The sequence below is a fragment of the Parasteatoda tepidariorum genome, chromosome X1 (genome assembly GCF_043381705.1).
Source record: "Parasteatoda tepidariorum isolate YZ-2023 chromosome X1, CAS_Ptep_4.0, whole genome shotgun sequence".
In the NCBI taxonomy this organism is placed as follows: domain Eukaryota; kingdom Metazoa; phylum Arthropoda; class Arachnida; order Araneae; family Theridiidae; genus Parasteatoda; species Parasteatoda tepidariorum.
In genome coordinates, this window is record NC_092214.1 from 46,887,997 (window position 1) to 46,905,693 (window position 17,697).

The window sequence follows — 17,697 nt, forward strand, 5'->3', positions numbered from 1 at the left end:
GATTTTAACCAGAATTGTGTATTGTTTTTAACTAGAAATGTTATCACCATGCATTTAAGTCTAAGAATCACACCTTAAAAAAATTCAGATTTCTAAAATTACATACATGAGACCAGAAAGGCAACAATTTAATTGTAGTATAACCCTCGTAATCTATTGTTTGATCCTTGTAAAACTATGTTAATGTGCCGATTGCATTACAAGTGCTCGTTGCTTACATACTGCATACTCAACTGCAACATTATGCATTCGGAAATTTTAAAAAAACTTAATCGGTGTTAAAATGAAGGCTGCATAAATTGCTTAGAATTTGTTGGATAAGATTTGAGAGTCGAAAAATTCCGAAAGTTTCTATTTTTTTCTTTTTTCCCTTTTTTGCAGAATTACTACTTATTTTTTAGTGACCAAAAACAAAAAAACAACATTTTAATTTTTTTTAAAAGTTCGTTGAAAAGTATGATACTTATTGTACAACAAAATAATCTTCAAATATTTTGGGTGAAAACAAAGGCAATTTTTATTTTTTATAAAGAAATACAAAAATATACCGTATTGATCTTTTTAAGTTGAAAAATATGTTATGAAAATAAAATTGAAATACCAAAAAATTTGCGAAAAACCAAAAACTGATTTCAACACAAATTTCTAAATATTAATAGATATTCCCAGCATTTTAATAGTTTCATTTCATAGTTCTAACCATTATCTTTCTAGTAACATCAAAAATTAAGAAAATTTGCTCAATAAATAAAATAGTAATAGACGTTAAGAGCATATGAGCTGCCATATTTAAGAAAAATTTATTTTACGTAAGCTTATTAACTCTCAATTTTAAATTTATCAACTCTGACTTAATATAAATAAATATAGATTACGATAACTGCTAAATGTTTTAAACAAAAATTAGCTCTAACTATTTATGTCTTAAGCAATAAAACGTTTAACAATTAAACGCTAATTCAACTAAAAATTTTGAAGAATATGATTTAATAAAAGGGAATTTAATTGCATGCAGTAAGAACTGGAGCTTTTAATTTTGTATCCTAAGTACTTGCTACCCGCTATATGTTACTGGTAATATCATTGAACAGTAGTGTTTTCAAAGTATTACTAAAAAATGTAAAGAAAAAGTGTATTATTTTTAGAAAAATTGAAAAATTAAAAATATATATAGCCCTCGAGATCTAAAAGCACTAAGTAAACTCGATGTAATGGAGTATGGTAGAGAATTTTAGAGTTCCTCCGGGATCTCAAAGTCAAGCATCAAAATGCTGGCCATTAATCGACCAATGGCCACTTTATTGCCCAAGAACGAGTGGTTGGAATACAAAGAAAACGGCTTTTTTATTATCCTCTAGACAACTTTGTAACGATGTCATTAAAAGTTTACTTTTCTTTTTCAACTCAATGAAACAATGAAGTTAATAAAATTTGTCTCTTAAAATTTCATGTCAGATATAACTATTCTGTAAATGTAATTGAAATGATAAATTGAAATGAGAAATCGAGATTAAATTCAATTAAATATTATATTTAAAATTAGTTTTTGTATACAAAATTTTTATAATCATATATCTATCTTATTGAATGTTATATTTAACAAACAATAACATTTAATATTGGAAGCAAACCAGATTTTTATGTTTTTTTTAAATTTAATATATCTTAACATGAAGTATTTACCAAATCTTTTAAATAGTAGGAAAAAAAATTTTGGGGTCAAGCCAATTAAGAATAAATAATAATGTTCAAACAAACAATGAAAAGTAAATCCATTTGAAACAGAAAAAATGCCATCAGCTTATAATTAAGTATAGTTAAGTAGTTTATTTTTTTTATTATTTAGGCTTGAACTTTTTCGTTTCCTGAAAACTTTGTTTTTACTTAAACTTTTGTTTTCTCAAAAGAGAGAGTTCAAGGAAGTTATGCGAATTATCAGACTCTTCATATTAAAAAAAATCAAAAGGATCACCTTAATAACTTGGAACATTTTATAGAAGAAATTTCAATTTAAACAGTGAAAAATAAAAATAGAGTCACATGATTAACAACAGAAATATGTTTATAGACGAAACAAACTCTATACGATAAGTTGCTGTTCTGACATTTATAGTTTAAGAGAGTTTTTCAATTATACATTCAAAAAATATTTCTTTTTGAAATAGAATACGTTTTGAGAAAATTTTATCATTAATTAAATACTTAACTTTAAAAAAATAAAAAATACTCATAAATCAAAGAATCGTCAATTATTGAGAAGGAATATTATATGGCTTTTGAAAGTTATTTAAGTATAAAAATTTTCATAACAATTAAACTCATTTACAAAAACAACAACATAAGTGTAATAATAGTAACCTTTCATATTGCAAAAATAATTTGTAGTATAGCTTTGTAGTATAATACCTTTTTGATTTCCTCATGTAATTGGTTTAATAATTTCAAAGTAATGCATCACATATTTTTGTAGTTTAGTTCTTATATGTTTGTATGAATTAGTTTACAAATCGATACTTATTTATAACTCTCATAATAGATTCTTTTTACACTTTTAAACAACATATTAATATTAATTGAGCACACAGTCCTTCATGAAGCTAAGCACACATCCCTTATTGTATTTGTATAAAAGCAAAATGTTTACCTTCTTGCAGTGTTTTGACAAAATGTTTTGATTTAAAATAAAACTATAAGGCATTTGGAAGCTATACTTTTTCAAGCTATGCAAAATACAAACATTCTATTGTAAAAAAAAACAATGTCAGCTAGTTCATCTTTGAATAATCTGATGTTTAATTTACAGATTTGTCGGTTAATTATAAATGTTTTAAACAAATAATTGTGTTTCGTCCTTGCTTTTTTTAATATCTATACTTAAGAAGGTAGTGCTAAAAGGATACTTCTTAAAAAAATGTATTAATTTCTCACACAATACTTTGCAGAATTTTTATTTTAAGATGCATAACATAGAAGCATGTGCAAATAACTCACACACTATCATAAAAACTAATTTTATTATTACTAAAGAATTTTAGAGCAGAAATGTCTCTAGCATTTCTTCATAGAAAGAATACAATGCAGGTCTGTGCATATGCATAAGATACTTTTAATTATTAAAAATTGAAATTTGAAAGAAGAAGGAAAAGAAAAACATTTCTTATTAAATTCGGAAATTTAGCATAAAAAATATATCTTCTTTATTATAAAGAAAATTTCTACAGTTTCATAAATTTTAGCAAGCGCTACAAATGATACTGAATGAGTTCAAAGCAATAACAAATATTAATACATACTATTATTCGCATATTGTACTTGCAAATTAATGGAAAATATATTATTTCTATATATATTCCAGTACGAAACATAATTTTTAGAGTGTTTGTATCATTTGTTCCCTCATTTAATTAAAGAAAATTATAATTAATCCTAATTTTCATAATAATAATTTTTATTGTTTTAAACATTGAAAAGAATTTTTTTCGCTTTTTTTCACATGAACTTTATTTTAAATATTTTCAAAAGTTTATGTCATAAACGTTTTTGGCTTGACACTTGTGCTACGATAAAAATACGATATAACATTAAAAGTCAACAGCATACTTCATAAACAGTCACCCTCTAGCGATTCTCTTTAGCAGCCAAGCTATTCTCTCTTTTTTTTTACATTTGATCTATGGCAAGGAATTTAAAAAAAAGCCAAGCAAAAGATCAAACTGTTGACAGTTTAGAAGAAAAAATTCAGAAAAATATCAGACTGTGTCTGCGAAAATACAGTATCCATTTAAAAAAATGCTTTAAAATAAATTGGTTTACAAATTCTCTTAAGTTATAAAATATACGTTTCTTCTTATATCTTGAAATGAAAACGTTTATAAAAGAAACTCATTGCTAAATATAAGTGACATTACAGTCTTATTAATTTATAATTGATAGAATTGAATAATTTATAATTATTTCCTCATTTTATAGAAAATGAAATGGGATGGAATATTGTAAATAAAACGTTTATTTAAAGAAATCTTTAGTGAAAATGTTTATAGTAAATAAATTTCAAAAGAAAATGTGAAAAAAGTAAGGTCAAAACTACCAGAATATAGTAAAATTTACAGTTTTTCCGGTTATTAAGAGAACACCAAAAGATGTTCTCTTCTTTATCAAAACTCTAAGATAAATAATTTGGTTAAATTAACAGCAAAATTTGACACCTTAGAGCATGGCATAAAAAACAATTCTATGGCTAAATTTACTCAGTTTATTTCTTCTAAGGATGAGATAATAAGAACTATAATTTTGAAAGACAGATTTTCTGATAAACCGTTACCATACGAACGGAAAAAAGCGAAATAAATGGTTTAAATATCCCATGTTTTGGTTTTTATTACAAGAATTATGTTTTTTTTTACCAGAAATGTCAATTCCATACAGCTCGGTAATTCTTCTAGAATTTTGTTCCCCTTGTAATATCCACTCCATACATTAAATAATTTAGAGTTGTAGATATTATTGAAGAATGTCCATTGAATTGTTGTAAGTCGTTCAAAAAAACAAATGGGACGATTTTTATTCAAATGTTTAAATCTTTTAGTTACGATTTAACTTTAATTTTAATTACAATGTGTACAAAATACTTTTGTAAAAAACTTTACTAATATTGTAATATAGTACAATGGTTGTAATATTTTTTAAAAAATTAAAAATCTTTGTGACTGAACATTTCGAGACTTCAAGAGCCTAAACCCAAAATTTGAATTTTTACTTCAGAAATCTTATCTTTAATTTTCTAACTAAAATATTATTAATTAATGTTACAAAGTAATCTAAAACAAGCGCTATTTAATTATATAATAAAAGGTTTCTAATTAAAATTATATTTATTAACATAATTGACATTCTTAAATTAAAATATTAAAACATATGTCTAATTTTATTTTTACAAAATACAGTAAAACTTAATTAATATTAGGGGCAAGTGTGAAAACATTTCACGAATTATAAAGAACTTAATAGTTATCAAAATCACCAAAAAATATTAATAATTACGGAATTTATTTAGTTATAATTAACCATCACAATGTTTGCTTCAGCCTCAAAATTTTAATAATAATTCATATTAATTCATAAAATCAATTTATTATTAACAGACAAAAATATTATGTATATGTAGGAAAACCCCATGCCTAATTTCATATGCCTCTTTATTCATTTGTTGTTTAGTTCGATATATCGAATTGATTTCGTATCACTATCCGGAAGAATTTATAAGCAAAACATAACAACTTATTTTCTGATTGATATTAGAAATATGCGTAGTTTCTTTGTGAATATTAAGATAACCTGAGTATTTATTTCACATACATTTGACTTACAAGTTTATTACTTAGAACCAGATTTATTTTGTAATATGCATATGATAAGATAAAGATACTTAAAAATTACAACTAAATGTAGCTCTAAGGAAAGGAAGAAAAGTCCATAACCATTTTAATATTTAAACTATTTCTTTATTTTATTAATTTATTTAATATTTAATCTTCTAAGTGCTTTTATCTTTTCTATTTCAGAATAAAACATGAGATATGTTAGATCTGCAACAAGTAGTTGGCTACTCTTGTTTTCAAAAATGGGCTGTTCTTTTCGTCACTCTTTGCACTGTCCTGAATTCAAGCAACAGCGTCACAACTACGGAAGAAACAGAAAAAGACACAGACAATGGTTCTAACATGTCCCAAGAAGGTTGTCCACGCTGGGAAAGAAGTCCATGGTGTCCTTGCTACCAATTTGAAGATGGACTTTTTCTAGAATGTCCAAATACTGGATTAGACGAAATACGTACTACTCTATCACAAATCACAGCACCTATTAAGTCACTAAGCATTTATCATCTTGATCCAAATGTCACAGTATTACCAGATGGTTTATTTGAAAATTCAACAGTTTATCATCTTCAAATATCTCATACAGAAATCAATACGGTACAAGAACATGCTTTCTCAGGTCTTGAATTAACATTGGATAGCTTATCTATAGTGAACAGCAAACTAAAAGAAATCCCTCAAGGCTCACTAAACAAACTTGTAACATTACGAACGTTAGATTTTGACTCAAACATAATTACATCAGTAGAAAGTTACGCTTTGTATGGACTTTTGATAACTAGTTTGAATCTCCAGAACAACCAGCTTGATCTTTTGACAGAATATGCCTTCGGTGGTCTTGAAAATACTCTTGAAGAATTAATTTTAATCAACAATAAGTTAAAACAGTTTCCACTGAATGCTCTAAGACGTTTGAGGAATCTTAAGACATTGAGGTTAGTGTGGAACGAAATTGAAGACATACCAGACGATGGATTTACAAGATTTACAAGTTTGCAAAGGGTTGATTTGAGCTCAAATAAGATAAAATCACTCGATGAAAAAAGCTTCGTTACCATGCCCAGACTGACTTCATTGTCTTTGTATATGAATAGGTTGACATCACTAAATGACACAGTTTTTTTGCATTTAAGAGAACTGGAATCTCTTGATGTGAGCCACAATAATTTAGCATCTCTAGCTGGTAAAGCCTTTAGTCATCTTTCAAAGCTTCGCACTGTTGATTTAAGTTACAACCATTTGCATTCGGTTAGCTCTGGAGCATTTAATAACCTCACTCTTCTTCGTGAAATTTTTTTGACTAACAATATTATCAAAAAGATTACTAATGATACGTTTTATAATACTTCTCAGATTTCTGTTCTTTTTATTCCAAATAATGCCATAACTCATATTGAATGTGGAGCATTTTATCATTTGCACCATCTTTATCAATTACAGCTTTCATTCAATCAACTTAGAGAAATTCATCCATCAATGTTTAAAAATAATCGTGAACTGCGCTCTCTATCACTTGATAATAATCTAATCACAGAACTACAACAAGGGACATTTCAAGAACTTGTTGAGCTGAGAGATCTTCGGCTGCAAAACAACCTTATCAAAACCATTAAGAAGGGAATTTTTTATTCTTTGCCAAACATACAGGAACTACATTTACAGGTACATTTAATAGTATTTGTTCTTTAATTTACTCTCAATCTCTGTTAATTTTGGTAACATGTGGGTAATTAATATAATATTACTTAGTACTTTTTTCTCATTTAAATGACATTAAATCAAGGTTTTGAATTATTTCCGAATTTCTAGCATCCAATTTCATACTAAAACAGGAATTTTATACCAAGCATATACTACGTGAATAAAGCACAAACGGAAGTACAGAAAGTATAGCTTCGTTTCTATAAATAAGATCCTTTCTCAGTGTCTAAACACCAAATGATGGTTGAAAAGTAAAGAGACAAATGCGGGCAAAGTTGTTTAACCAATAGGAACAAGTTAATAAAAAAGGGAGGTAAGAAAAAGGTGAGAGGGGATTTAGTGGGAACCCCAAGGTCAGCAGGTCAAATTAGAAGAAACTTTGAAATTTAGGGAATTGGTCTAATACTAGAATGGTCATTAAACAAATTATTAAAATTTTTCAAAATTTGGAATGACTCCCAAAAATCAAGTTCAGTGGAGAAACAGCAATATAGAATGATTTTAGCAGAAGAAAAATCTAACTTGTGATTAGAATTCCAACTATGCAGAGAGATGGAATATCTGTTAATGATAAAATATCGATTATCCTAATTTTGAACGCATCTGTCGTGTTACTTAAGTCAAAGTTTAAGGGAGCGTTTAGTTTGTCCAATATATGCAAGAATACATTGGCATGAGATTTGATAAGTTCCCCAGCTATTACTTGGGATATAATTTTATATAAATATATTCAAGTATCTCAGCCATACATTTATGTACCTTCAGTCTATATAAGCTTATAAAAGTTTCAAATCAAGAAATTAATTTCATATTCAACCATTCACAATTTTTCATATTAAATTATAAAAAATAAATATATATTTTTTCTGGGTATCCTGTTAGAGAAAAAAATACTTTCCTCGTTTAACTAATCAAAAATTTTAAGTGATAGTATTTTCAAAATTATTACATTTACAATAATATTTTTCATATTATTTTTCATTAAGAAATATTTAGATACGATCATCTAAAAATCACATTATTTTCTAAACTGGCACAAATGTTACAATATAGTCTGCTAATTTTATTACAAATCATTTATTTTTCTCTGGATACTGCAATATTTACTCTTTACATCTTTTGCACTACCCAAATTTCTGGCAAACATATAGATGGAAACAGAGTATCGTATTTTTTATTTATTTGATATAGCTGACTACGATTTTATGGTGTGATGTTATCTTCATTCGTGGATTAAAAATTTTTTAATAATTAACCACAGTTTTAAGGTACAGTAAAAATGTTTAAAATAATGCAATAAAAGCAAAACTGCACGTAGAAATCAATTCAGAAAAAATTACAGTGTTATATAGTAATGATATTTCTGGTAAAAAAATCATAATTCTGGTAAATAAACTAAAATATACTGTATTTTAAGCATTCATTTGGTAATTTTTCTGTTCATATGGTAACGGCTTAGCAAAAGTCTTGTTTTCAAAACTATAGTTCTTTTTACCACTCATTTAGTAAATAAATACAAAATTTAAAAGTAAATTTAACCAAATGAATGGTTTTCATGCCATACTAAGATATGATAAAACTACCAATTTTTACCGTATTTACTAAATTTTATCATCTATCATAAAACCATATTTTAATGTTAATTTTAAAGAAATCATTACGAAAACTCTTCGATAAAAATTTGCAAGCTTTTTGGTGTTCCCATAGAGTCCGAAAAGCAGTAAGTTTTAACATATTCTGATAATTTTTACCATACTTTTTTCTAAGTGTATTTTATCCCTCACTACGGAATACACTCAGCCATATAAATTTTAAAAAGCAAACTTAAAGTTCATTCCGAGAACTATTAAACTCATCTCATCATAAAAAGGAAAAATAAAATTTAAAATATTTAATTTAGAGATTTTTAAAAAAATTTTATTATATTTATTCAATATATTTTAATGCATAGTTTCTTTTATCAAAATTCTATTATCAGGAGACTATATATGCTTATTAATTGTCATCATTGTATACATCAAACTAGATCCTACAATCTGGATCAACATTTCAGATCAAAATTAATAATCATTAACTTATTTAAAATTGAAACTTATTCTAATACACTTGATTTTCATCTGGCTTATTAGAGTATGTCATGTATCAATAGCTTAACAATAACAAGCAAACGTACAAGTAAAAACTATATATTTGACAAAAAGAATAGTATCAAGTGCTAAAGTAAAAGACAGTCAGTTTCTGTTGAAATAAGCCCGTTTTATTGTCAGTTCTTCAACCATTATTTTGAAGTAAGTTCCTTGCTTACTGAGGGAAAATCAAGGAATGTAATATTTTATGGAAAAACAACAATAGATAATATATATTCGGTGAAAGAAAAATGGATCCTGATAGGGACATTATAATGAATGATCTGTAAATAATAAGGTGATACATTGGGTCGTAGTTGTCATAAAACATGATGAGTATGTAGTGTCAATCTCTCTATATTATAAAGCCAATGTCAGCTCCGAGATAAATTGCATGAACTCATGTAAAAGATTATTTATTTGCAATAAACCATATTTGACATAAAAAGAAGATAATGTAATCTATATGAAATTAAAAATCAATGTATTGAGATGAATGCTATTTTCCTCACTTAATTTTCTTTTATGGATTTTAGAAAATAGAAAATATAAATAATTCATGCACTAAACAGAAATTTTAATAATTTTGATGAAAGTGTGTAAATAACATTTAAGTGTATAAATATTCATTTTAACAAGTTTGATTTTAGAATAATGTTCTTTCTGTCTTTTTATTGAAAACTTAACATTCGAATGAGGTGAAATGTTGTTGCATGTTTCTGAAATATCTGTAAGCATTCGAAAATGAATGTTTACAACGTTTCCCGTCGACAAGTTTCAATTCAACAGAGATACCAGAATGTAAAATTTCAAACAAATTAACGCTTTTGTTTCAAGCATTGAATCATATTCAATCTTATTTTGTGCAGATCCTGAATCAATGAAATCCCCTAATTATTAAACATAATTTAATTAAACATAACCTAATTAAACCTAATTATAAAACAGACCAAAATGGTTTTTACCATGGAATTTTGTTTTTTAAGGGAAAAAAAAGTTATTTGGGATAAGACAATAAGGAATAGATTAAATTTAAATTTTTTATCACACTTGAAATAAAATTCAAAAGTTAATTTTCTTACAGAATACCCCATACTATCAATATATAATATGAAAGCTTTCAGCAGTATAATGATAAGCCGTATTTTTCAAATTGTTCGAAAGACCATTTTCAGGTAAATACATCAAGATTTTTATGTTTCTGGGCACTACTATGTTAGAAAAAAAAATTTTAAAAATTCTAAAGTACCTATCTGGTAACAGTTTAATTAAAAAATTCCACCTGTGGGAGAAGTTCGTTTATCAATATCTTGTTTTAAACCGTCATAACATACAGAATGAGCTCTGAATGTTGTGAGTCAGACTTTTTTGCCAATAGTTCTGATACATTTAATATTTCAGAGCTTTTTATAATTGGATGAAATAGTTTCTTAATATTAAGATCATTGATATTTTAATGAATTGAATGCATTTGCTTTGCCATATAATTATATTAAATATAAATACTGGTGTAAATAATAATATTTCTTTCTTAATAGTTCAACCGAATAGAAGTCATAGAAGCAGAAGCATTGCAGTCGCTCGCTAATCTTCAACATTTAAATATTCAAGGGAACAAGATGTTTGAGGTAGATGACATCCTAAGCCGTTACCCGTCCAGTCTCAGATCTCTTCAACTAACCCACAATGAAATTGTATCAATGAATGCTAATAGCTTACTAGGACAAAATAAACTAGAAATTCTTTGGCTTAATCATAACAAAATCATAAGATTACATTCTGATGTATTTCGAGATCTGGTTGAAGTACAGAAATTGTATCTCGACCACAATTCTATCACTACCATCGAAAGTGGTACGTTTTCTGGTATGAGACAGTTACTTTATTTGAACTTAGAATATAACAGTCTCAATCATCTAAACGTGGATATGTTTCAAGATGCATCTCAATTAGAGGAGCTTTATCTCAGTCACAACCGAATTATGGATATTGAACCTCAAACATTTCAAACTCTGCACAATCTTAAAATATTGCACTTATCACATAACCAAATATACGTTATTCGAAAGTATATGTTTGAAGGAAACTTGCCTCTGAAAGAGCTCGTTTTATCAAGCACAATGGCGGAAGAAATCGAAGCTGGATCATTTTTAGAATTGTCCTCTTTGGAAACTCTTGACATGAGTGAAAATAAACTGAGTAATATTCGAGTGGATTTTCTTTATCTTCCTTCTTTGAAGAATTTATTTCTTTCAGGAAACAACCTCAGTGGAGCAAACGAAAATCTTTTTTATGGACTGTCGGGTCTAGCGACCCTAAACGTCGAAAACACTGGTCTAAGTCCCGTTACAGTCCGGATGTTTGAACAAATGACTGAACTGAGAATTCTACGTCTTGCAGGAAATGGAGTAAAAACTCTAGAATCTCGCCATTTCTCTAGCCTTGGTTTTTTAAAAGAGCTCTATCTCGATAATAACGAGTTTGAAAACATACCAACTCAGGCGATAGAAAACTTACCAAACCTGGAAATATTCTCGATCTCGGAGAATGCAATTTCAAGTGTATCACATCTGTCATTTAAGGGAAATCGCAATTTAAAGAAGATATTTATTGGCAGCAATGATGTAGTAAATATAGAACAAGATGCTTTTGCCAATTTAACTAAATTGAAAGAATTAGATTTATCGAACAATACTCTGAAATCTTTTCATTCTGGCGTGTTTGATTATTTTAAAAACTTAGATAAACTCATCCTGGATGGAAATTTATTATCTTATCTTCCAAATTCTCTATTAAATTCTCCATTAATAAATCTACGCATACTGTCGGTTAACCGAAATCCAATAGTACGTATCAGAGAGGACTTAAGCACAACCGGTAGCTTTAACCACTTAGAAACATTACGTATAAACCGAGGCAATATAACGGTCATAGCATCTCATGATTTTCTTGGTTTTAAAAATATACTGCATTTATCGTTACGTCATAATAAAATTGTCAAAATATCACCTGGCGCTTTTAAACCTTTAACAAAATTAACCGTTCTAGATCTTGGATATAACAATATCGATATATTGCCTGAAGAAAGATTTTATGGACTGAAGAAATTGAAAACTTTAAACTTAACATCAAATCGGATAATTGAACTGCCTGTTTTCAGTGAAGATATTGAGCAAGTAGAGAATTTAGATGTATCTGGAAATCAGTTACACAAAGTAGAGGGAGTTACGTTTAGAAATCTTTACAATTTGAAAACTTTATTAATGCAGAATAATCAAATAACTTGGATACAGTCTGGAGCTTTTGTGGATCTCAGCTCTCTTTCTGAGTTAAATCTTGAAGACAATAAAATAACTCTCCTAAGTTCAAGTACTTTAATTCCCATAGAAGTTAGAGTGTCCAAATTGTTGTTGGCCGGTGAGTGTTTGTTTTTTGCATTAAATATTACACGAAATTTTTTGACACGAATTTATTTACGAAAATCTAATCACCTTCTGAAAAAACTATTACTCAGAAAGAAAAAATTTAAAAGTTCAAAAAAGTTATTTCTCAATTTGTCTTTTTTCAACATTATCAATAAAACCGTTTAAAGTATTTTTATTTGTTTAAAAAAAATAATAACCTTTGTATCCTGTTTTAACTCATTGAATCAATTATGTAACAAATAAAAAAATTTCCTTTTCGGGGTTGCAGTTTTTAAATGTTATTTTATTTTTTGTTATTTTCGATTTCTACTAAGTAAAGTGCTCGTTAAACTTTAAAAAAAGTTTTATCGATGTTTTTTTATGTTGTGTTTATAACACGTAATAGTTCTACTTCAAATTTAAACAAAATGAAAGTGTTTTAAAGCTTCCTTCTCTTATTCTCATCACATTGAAAAACTAGGCTCAATAATGGCTTCTTTGTCCTTTATGATCACGATTACAAAATATGCTTAGTTTTTTTAAGGCTAATAATAATATTCGAGCAAACAAAAGAGTGAATGTGAGATTTAATTAGGGTCATTAATAACTACAGAATAACTATTTAATAAATGATATAAAAAGCGTTTAAAAGTTTTATTAGATCTCATATTAATTAATCAAATGAGTTTACCACCCAAAAATTTACATAATGTAAAGCGTAAGCCTATAATAAAAAAATATTCATCTAAGCATTTTTTAACTTTCTTTTTTGCTTTTCTTTTTCTCTTTATTGCGTTGTTAAAAAATAAAGTACTTGATAAAACCCATTTGTGGTTTATACCATCTTTACATGCTTCTTTGGAAGGTTTCTTTTGTTCTTTAATTTTTGAAATAAATCTAACACGCATACTTTATAGTTACATAAATAAAATTCTTAATAACAATGAAATAGTATTTTACGTCTGAAACAGTTCTGCTTTTTTATAGTATTGTTTCTATATAGTACTACTATTGACGGATTTTTACGTTGGAAACAATTTCTTCATTCTCTATAATATTTTATCTTTGATCTTTTGTTCATATTTTAGAATAGAATCTTGAAAGTACTAATTTTCATACATCTCTATAATAATAAATTGTACAAATACGGCAAAATATAATTATTCGAAGATTAATAAATATTAATATAAAGCTAAATTGCCATCGTAAATGCATTAAACAATTAAATAACTAAACTTATATTTCTCGAAAATGCTGCGATTTCATTGGTGGTTTCATTACTAAGCTTGAATGCATCGCAGTTTTAAGTAGCAACAGGAAGACACTAATCAATCATTTTGTTATTTATGCGCGCGTCAATGAAGTAAAATAAATAAGCACTTTTCAACATTTAACGTTTAACACAAAATATGGAAACACTTAATATTCTCCCCCCCCCCCCCAAAANCCCCCCCAAAAAAAAAAAAACAATTTCAATCACCTATTTGTGATTATGATAGCCAGGTTATAATATACTGGAACGATATTCATTCCTCTCCCATTCTGGTTTCGGATTTTCTCAATGTTAACGGATTCATTGATCTGGTCTGACCCCGTCAGACCAGATGGGAATTAGCAACAGCAACAACAACAGGTTATAATATTGGAATAATGCGATGTTTATAGAAATAGGTAAGGTAAAGGAGTATTATTTACCTTTTAGCTCACGTGCCATTTTCTACAGTTTTGATTTTAAAAAATTATATCAACAGAAATAATTTCTAATTCTCCCAGTAGTTTTAAATTCTTCACTTTCCGTTGTATTATTAATTCAAAGTTTCATTTTATGAAACGTATTATGACTTTTTTTTCACCATAATATTTAGTGTACATAATTGATTTATGCCTCTAAATTCAGATGGAAAATTTTTTATTAGAAGCATACATTGTAAAAAATCCGGTTCGGCATTAGACCATTATATTGGTGTCTTTAGCCATAATACGGGACAATTTTCATGCAATCTAAGTAGAGTTTAACTTGAACCACTTTTTCCATGCAAATTTAACTATTGCATCTTGTTATCAAATTTAAAATTTTTATAATGCAGTTCAACTTAACACATATTAAGGTTCTTGTAAATTTGAAAAATTATATGGTTTATGGTGTTTTAAAAATTCTAACAGTGTATGGATAAAGATACAAAATAACTCTAATGTCATATTAGACTTATTTATTCAAACTGTAATTTAAAAAAGTCAGTTAAGAATCCAACTTGATTAAATATTGCGATAAATGAATAATGAAATGAGTTTAAGAATTTATTAAAATGTTCACAATTGTTATAAGATAGTGTAAAATAAAATTTTGGCTATATACTTGGTACTCTTTTGTTAAAATATAAAATATTATTTTTTTAAAAAAAAATCAACTTATTTACATACGATTTATTTTTGTATTATAGGCAACCCATTTAACTGCGATTGTCGACTACTCAGTTTTTGGGAATGGATTCAAGAGCACACTAGACTGATCCATGATCCCGAAAGCAATATAAAAGACCTAAACTGTATACTTCCAGAAAGATTGAAAGAAACTTCCATTTTAAGTCTTCATCCAGTAGACATATGTCCAGCACCTTTCATAGAAGATTTAGAAGCAGTGCATCTTGATCATGAGTCCTTAATTATTAAATGGAATGTGCAAAATGGAACACTCATTGATGATTTTCTCGTCACATATCACCTCACCTCAACTAGAGGAAGTAGCTTGAAATCGAGTGAGCCTCTTCCTGCTATTCAAAGACGTTACCAACTTGACGAGTTGAAATCAGAAACCTGGTACACTGTGTGTGTTACTGCTGCAGGAAAATACCTAAGAACTTTAGGTAAACCAATACCATACGTTACAATTGAAGGCAAAACACAACCTACAATTCCAGATAATGGAAATCACAAGTGCCTTCAGATAAAAACTCTAGCTAAGCTGCAAAAAACGAAAATGACTTTATCTACCTTAGGTATCATACTTGGAAGCAGCATAAGTGCTGCTTTGGTACTGACACTATCAGTTTTGCTGACAGCTATTAAATTTAGACGGCGGAGAAGAAGAAGACCTGTAAAGAATGATGTTCCACAGGAATATATATCCTATAGACATTTTTCCCTCCAATCATCTGAAGGTAATTGGAATGTCCGAAATGTCCCTACTTCTCCCAGTTCGAGATCGGACAGCTCAAAATGTCGAATGGCGCGAAATGACGCCTTCTCATGAGTTATGAACAAAACTTTTAAGGGATATAACAATGCGTGATATATGACTTTTTACATGAATAATTCAATCATGTTAACTCTTTTTTACATGCTACAAAGTGTATGTCTGCATAAAAGTGTAAAATACTGCGGCATTCTAATATCAAAAATTATAATTATAAATAATTGTCCAAAAAATACAGCAAAGAAGTTTGCAAAAACTTTTCATTTCTGATAAAATAATTTTAATAATTTCTGATAACATAATTTTAAATTAAACTATATTTATTTCAATATGATTATCTCTATCTGTTTTGATGAAATTTTCTTATAATATTTTTAGATGCAGTCTTTACAGGAACCTTTTAAAAAGTCTTTGCATCGATTAACTGATATATTATATTATTATATTATTATAAAAGGGAATTCAAAGTAGCCATAAAAGTGAATTCAAAGTAGGTCGTAAATGCTTATTTAGTTATAAAAAATGTAAATCACTACCGAAATACAAAAAATTGTTTCAAATAAAACACTACAGAAACAACATGCAGCAGTAATTAAGATTATTTTTTCTTCTATAAAAATAAATATTTTGAGTAATTAGTAAAATTTTCATCGAAATGCTAGTTATGTAATATGATATTTTATTTTATTTCCTGAATTCCAAATGTAACTTTTCGACCAGTACACACATTTTCCCATTTACTTTGATTGATTAAGTATCCATATTTACAAACATAGATTTAATTTGTCTATTACTATATCGCATTCATTTCCTTTAATTAAATATCTAATTTGAAACATGTTTTTGTTAATAAAGAAAAAACTTAGATCAAAATGTAAAGAAAAGCAATTATGAAGAAAAAATAAATGCATATTTTTTGTTTGAAATTTTAACCTAAAATGAGTATATTTTTTTAGCACAAAAGGAAAAAAAATCAAACTTAGTACTTGCCGTTACTTTTTGGACAATTATAAATTCCTTTATAAAATAATTTTTACACTTTGATAACTTAAATGCTTCTGTTTCTAAAGCGAAAAAAATTAATTATCTGAATTTGGAATGCAAAAATATTTCTTCATAAACTGTTAAAAATATTTTTACCAGAAAAATAATGATAATAATGCTAAATTTGTTGAAAATAGAACTAAATTGAGAAAATAATAATAATGCTAAATAGGAAAAAAATATTTATCGATAATCATAGAAATAAATTTGGTGAATTTTTAAGCAATATCAATTGCTATAACTGGAAATAAAATGCTCCGGAGTTATATAATAAAATGATACTAATTAAATTCAAACATTACAGAACGCTATATCACCTACTTTTTCATATACTTTAATTTACATTTTATTTATTTAAAAAATGTTTAAAAAATTTAAACATTTGCTAGTTTTAAAAAATGTAATAAAGGATACTCAAAATCAATGCAGGAAAGGGCTATATCTCTAAACTCTTTAATACTTGTTACATTTTAATAAATATTGCTACTTACATACCTAAAATGACAAACATTCATTCTTAAAACTCAAAAATGAATTTTAAATTGACTAATAGCTTATAAAATGGGGTTGTAAATTTTGTTCTAGATAATAAGATTGAAACTTAACATTTTAACTTATAAATATAATTATTTCAAGCGTATAATATATAATTTTAAATACCGAACGTCATCAGCACATGTGATACAAAAACTCCCCATTTTTAATTTCTAGTTCACTATATTACAAACAATTGGGAAGTATTAATCTATATTTTAGAAGTCACGTATTTTTTTTCAAATGATTACACATTTTATGCAAAACTGCAATGTGTTTCGGTTATTGAAAAAAATCTTTGTTTTATTATATAATTGATA

General features: G+C 27.2%; 2 protein-coding genes across 6 annotated transcripts in view; one reads left to right on the forward strand and one right to left on the reverse strand.

Annotated features, from left to right (window-relative positions):
• LOC107448563 (uncharacterized) overlaps window positions 1-17,697 on the reverse strand; it is a 181,557-nt gene that overhangs the window by 114,562 nt on the left and 49,298 nt on the right. The gene's annotated exons all lie outside the window — the stretch shown is intronic.
• Window positions 1-17,697, forward strand: part of LOC107448561 (protein artichoke) — an 89,494-nt gene that overhangs the window by 68,861 nt on the left and 2,936 nt on the right. For 2 of the 4 annotated variants that reach the window (XM_016063809.3, XM_071187829.1), the window contains exons 3-5: window positions 5,562-7,037; window positions 10,741-12,619; window positions 15,048-15,764. In XM_016063809.3, the coding sequence (XP_015919295.1) occupies window positions 5,577-7,037; window positions 10,741-12,619; window positions 15,048-15,764 (4,057 nt within the window). In that variant the 5' untranslated portion in view covers window positions 5,562-5,576. Of the gene's footprint in view, window positions 1-5,561; window positions 7,038-10,740; window positions 12,620-15,047; window positions 15,983-17,697 lie in introns of those variants that run through there. The other 2 variants (XM_071187828.1, XM_071187827.1) reach the window with 1 other exon arrangement.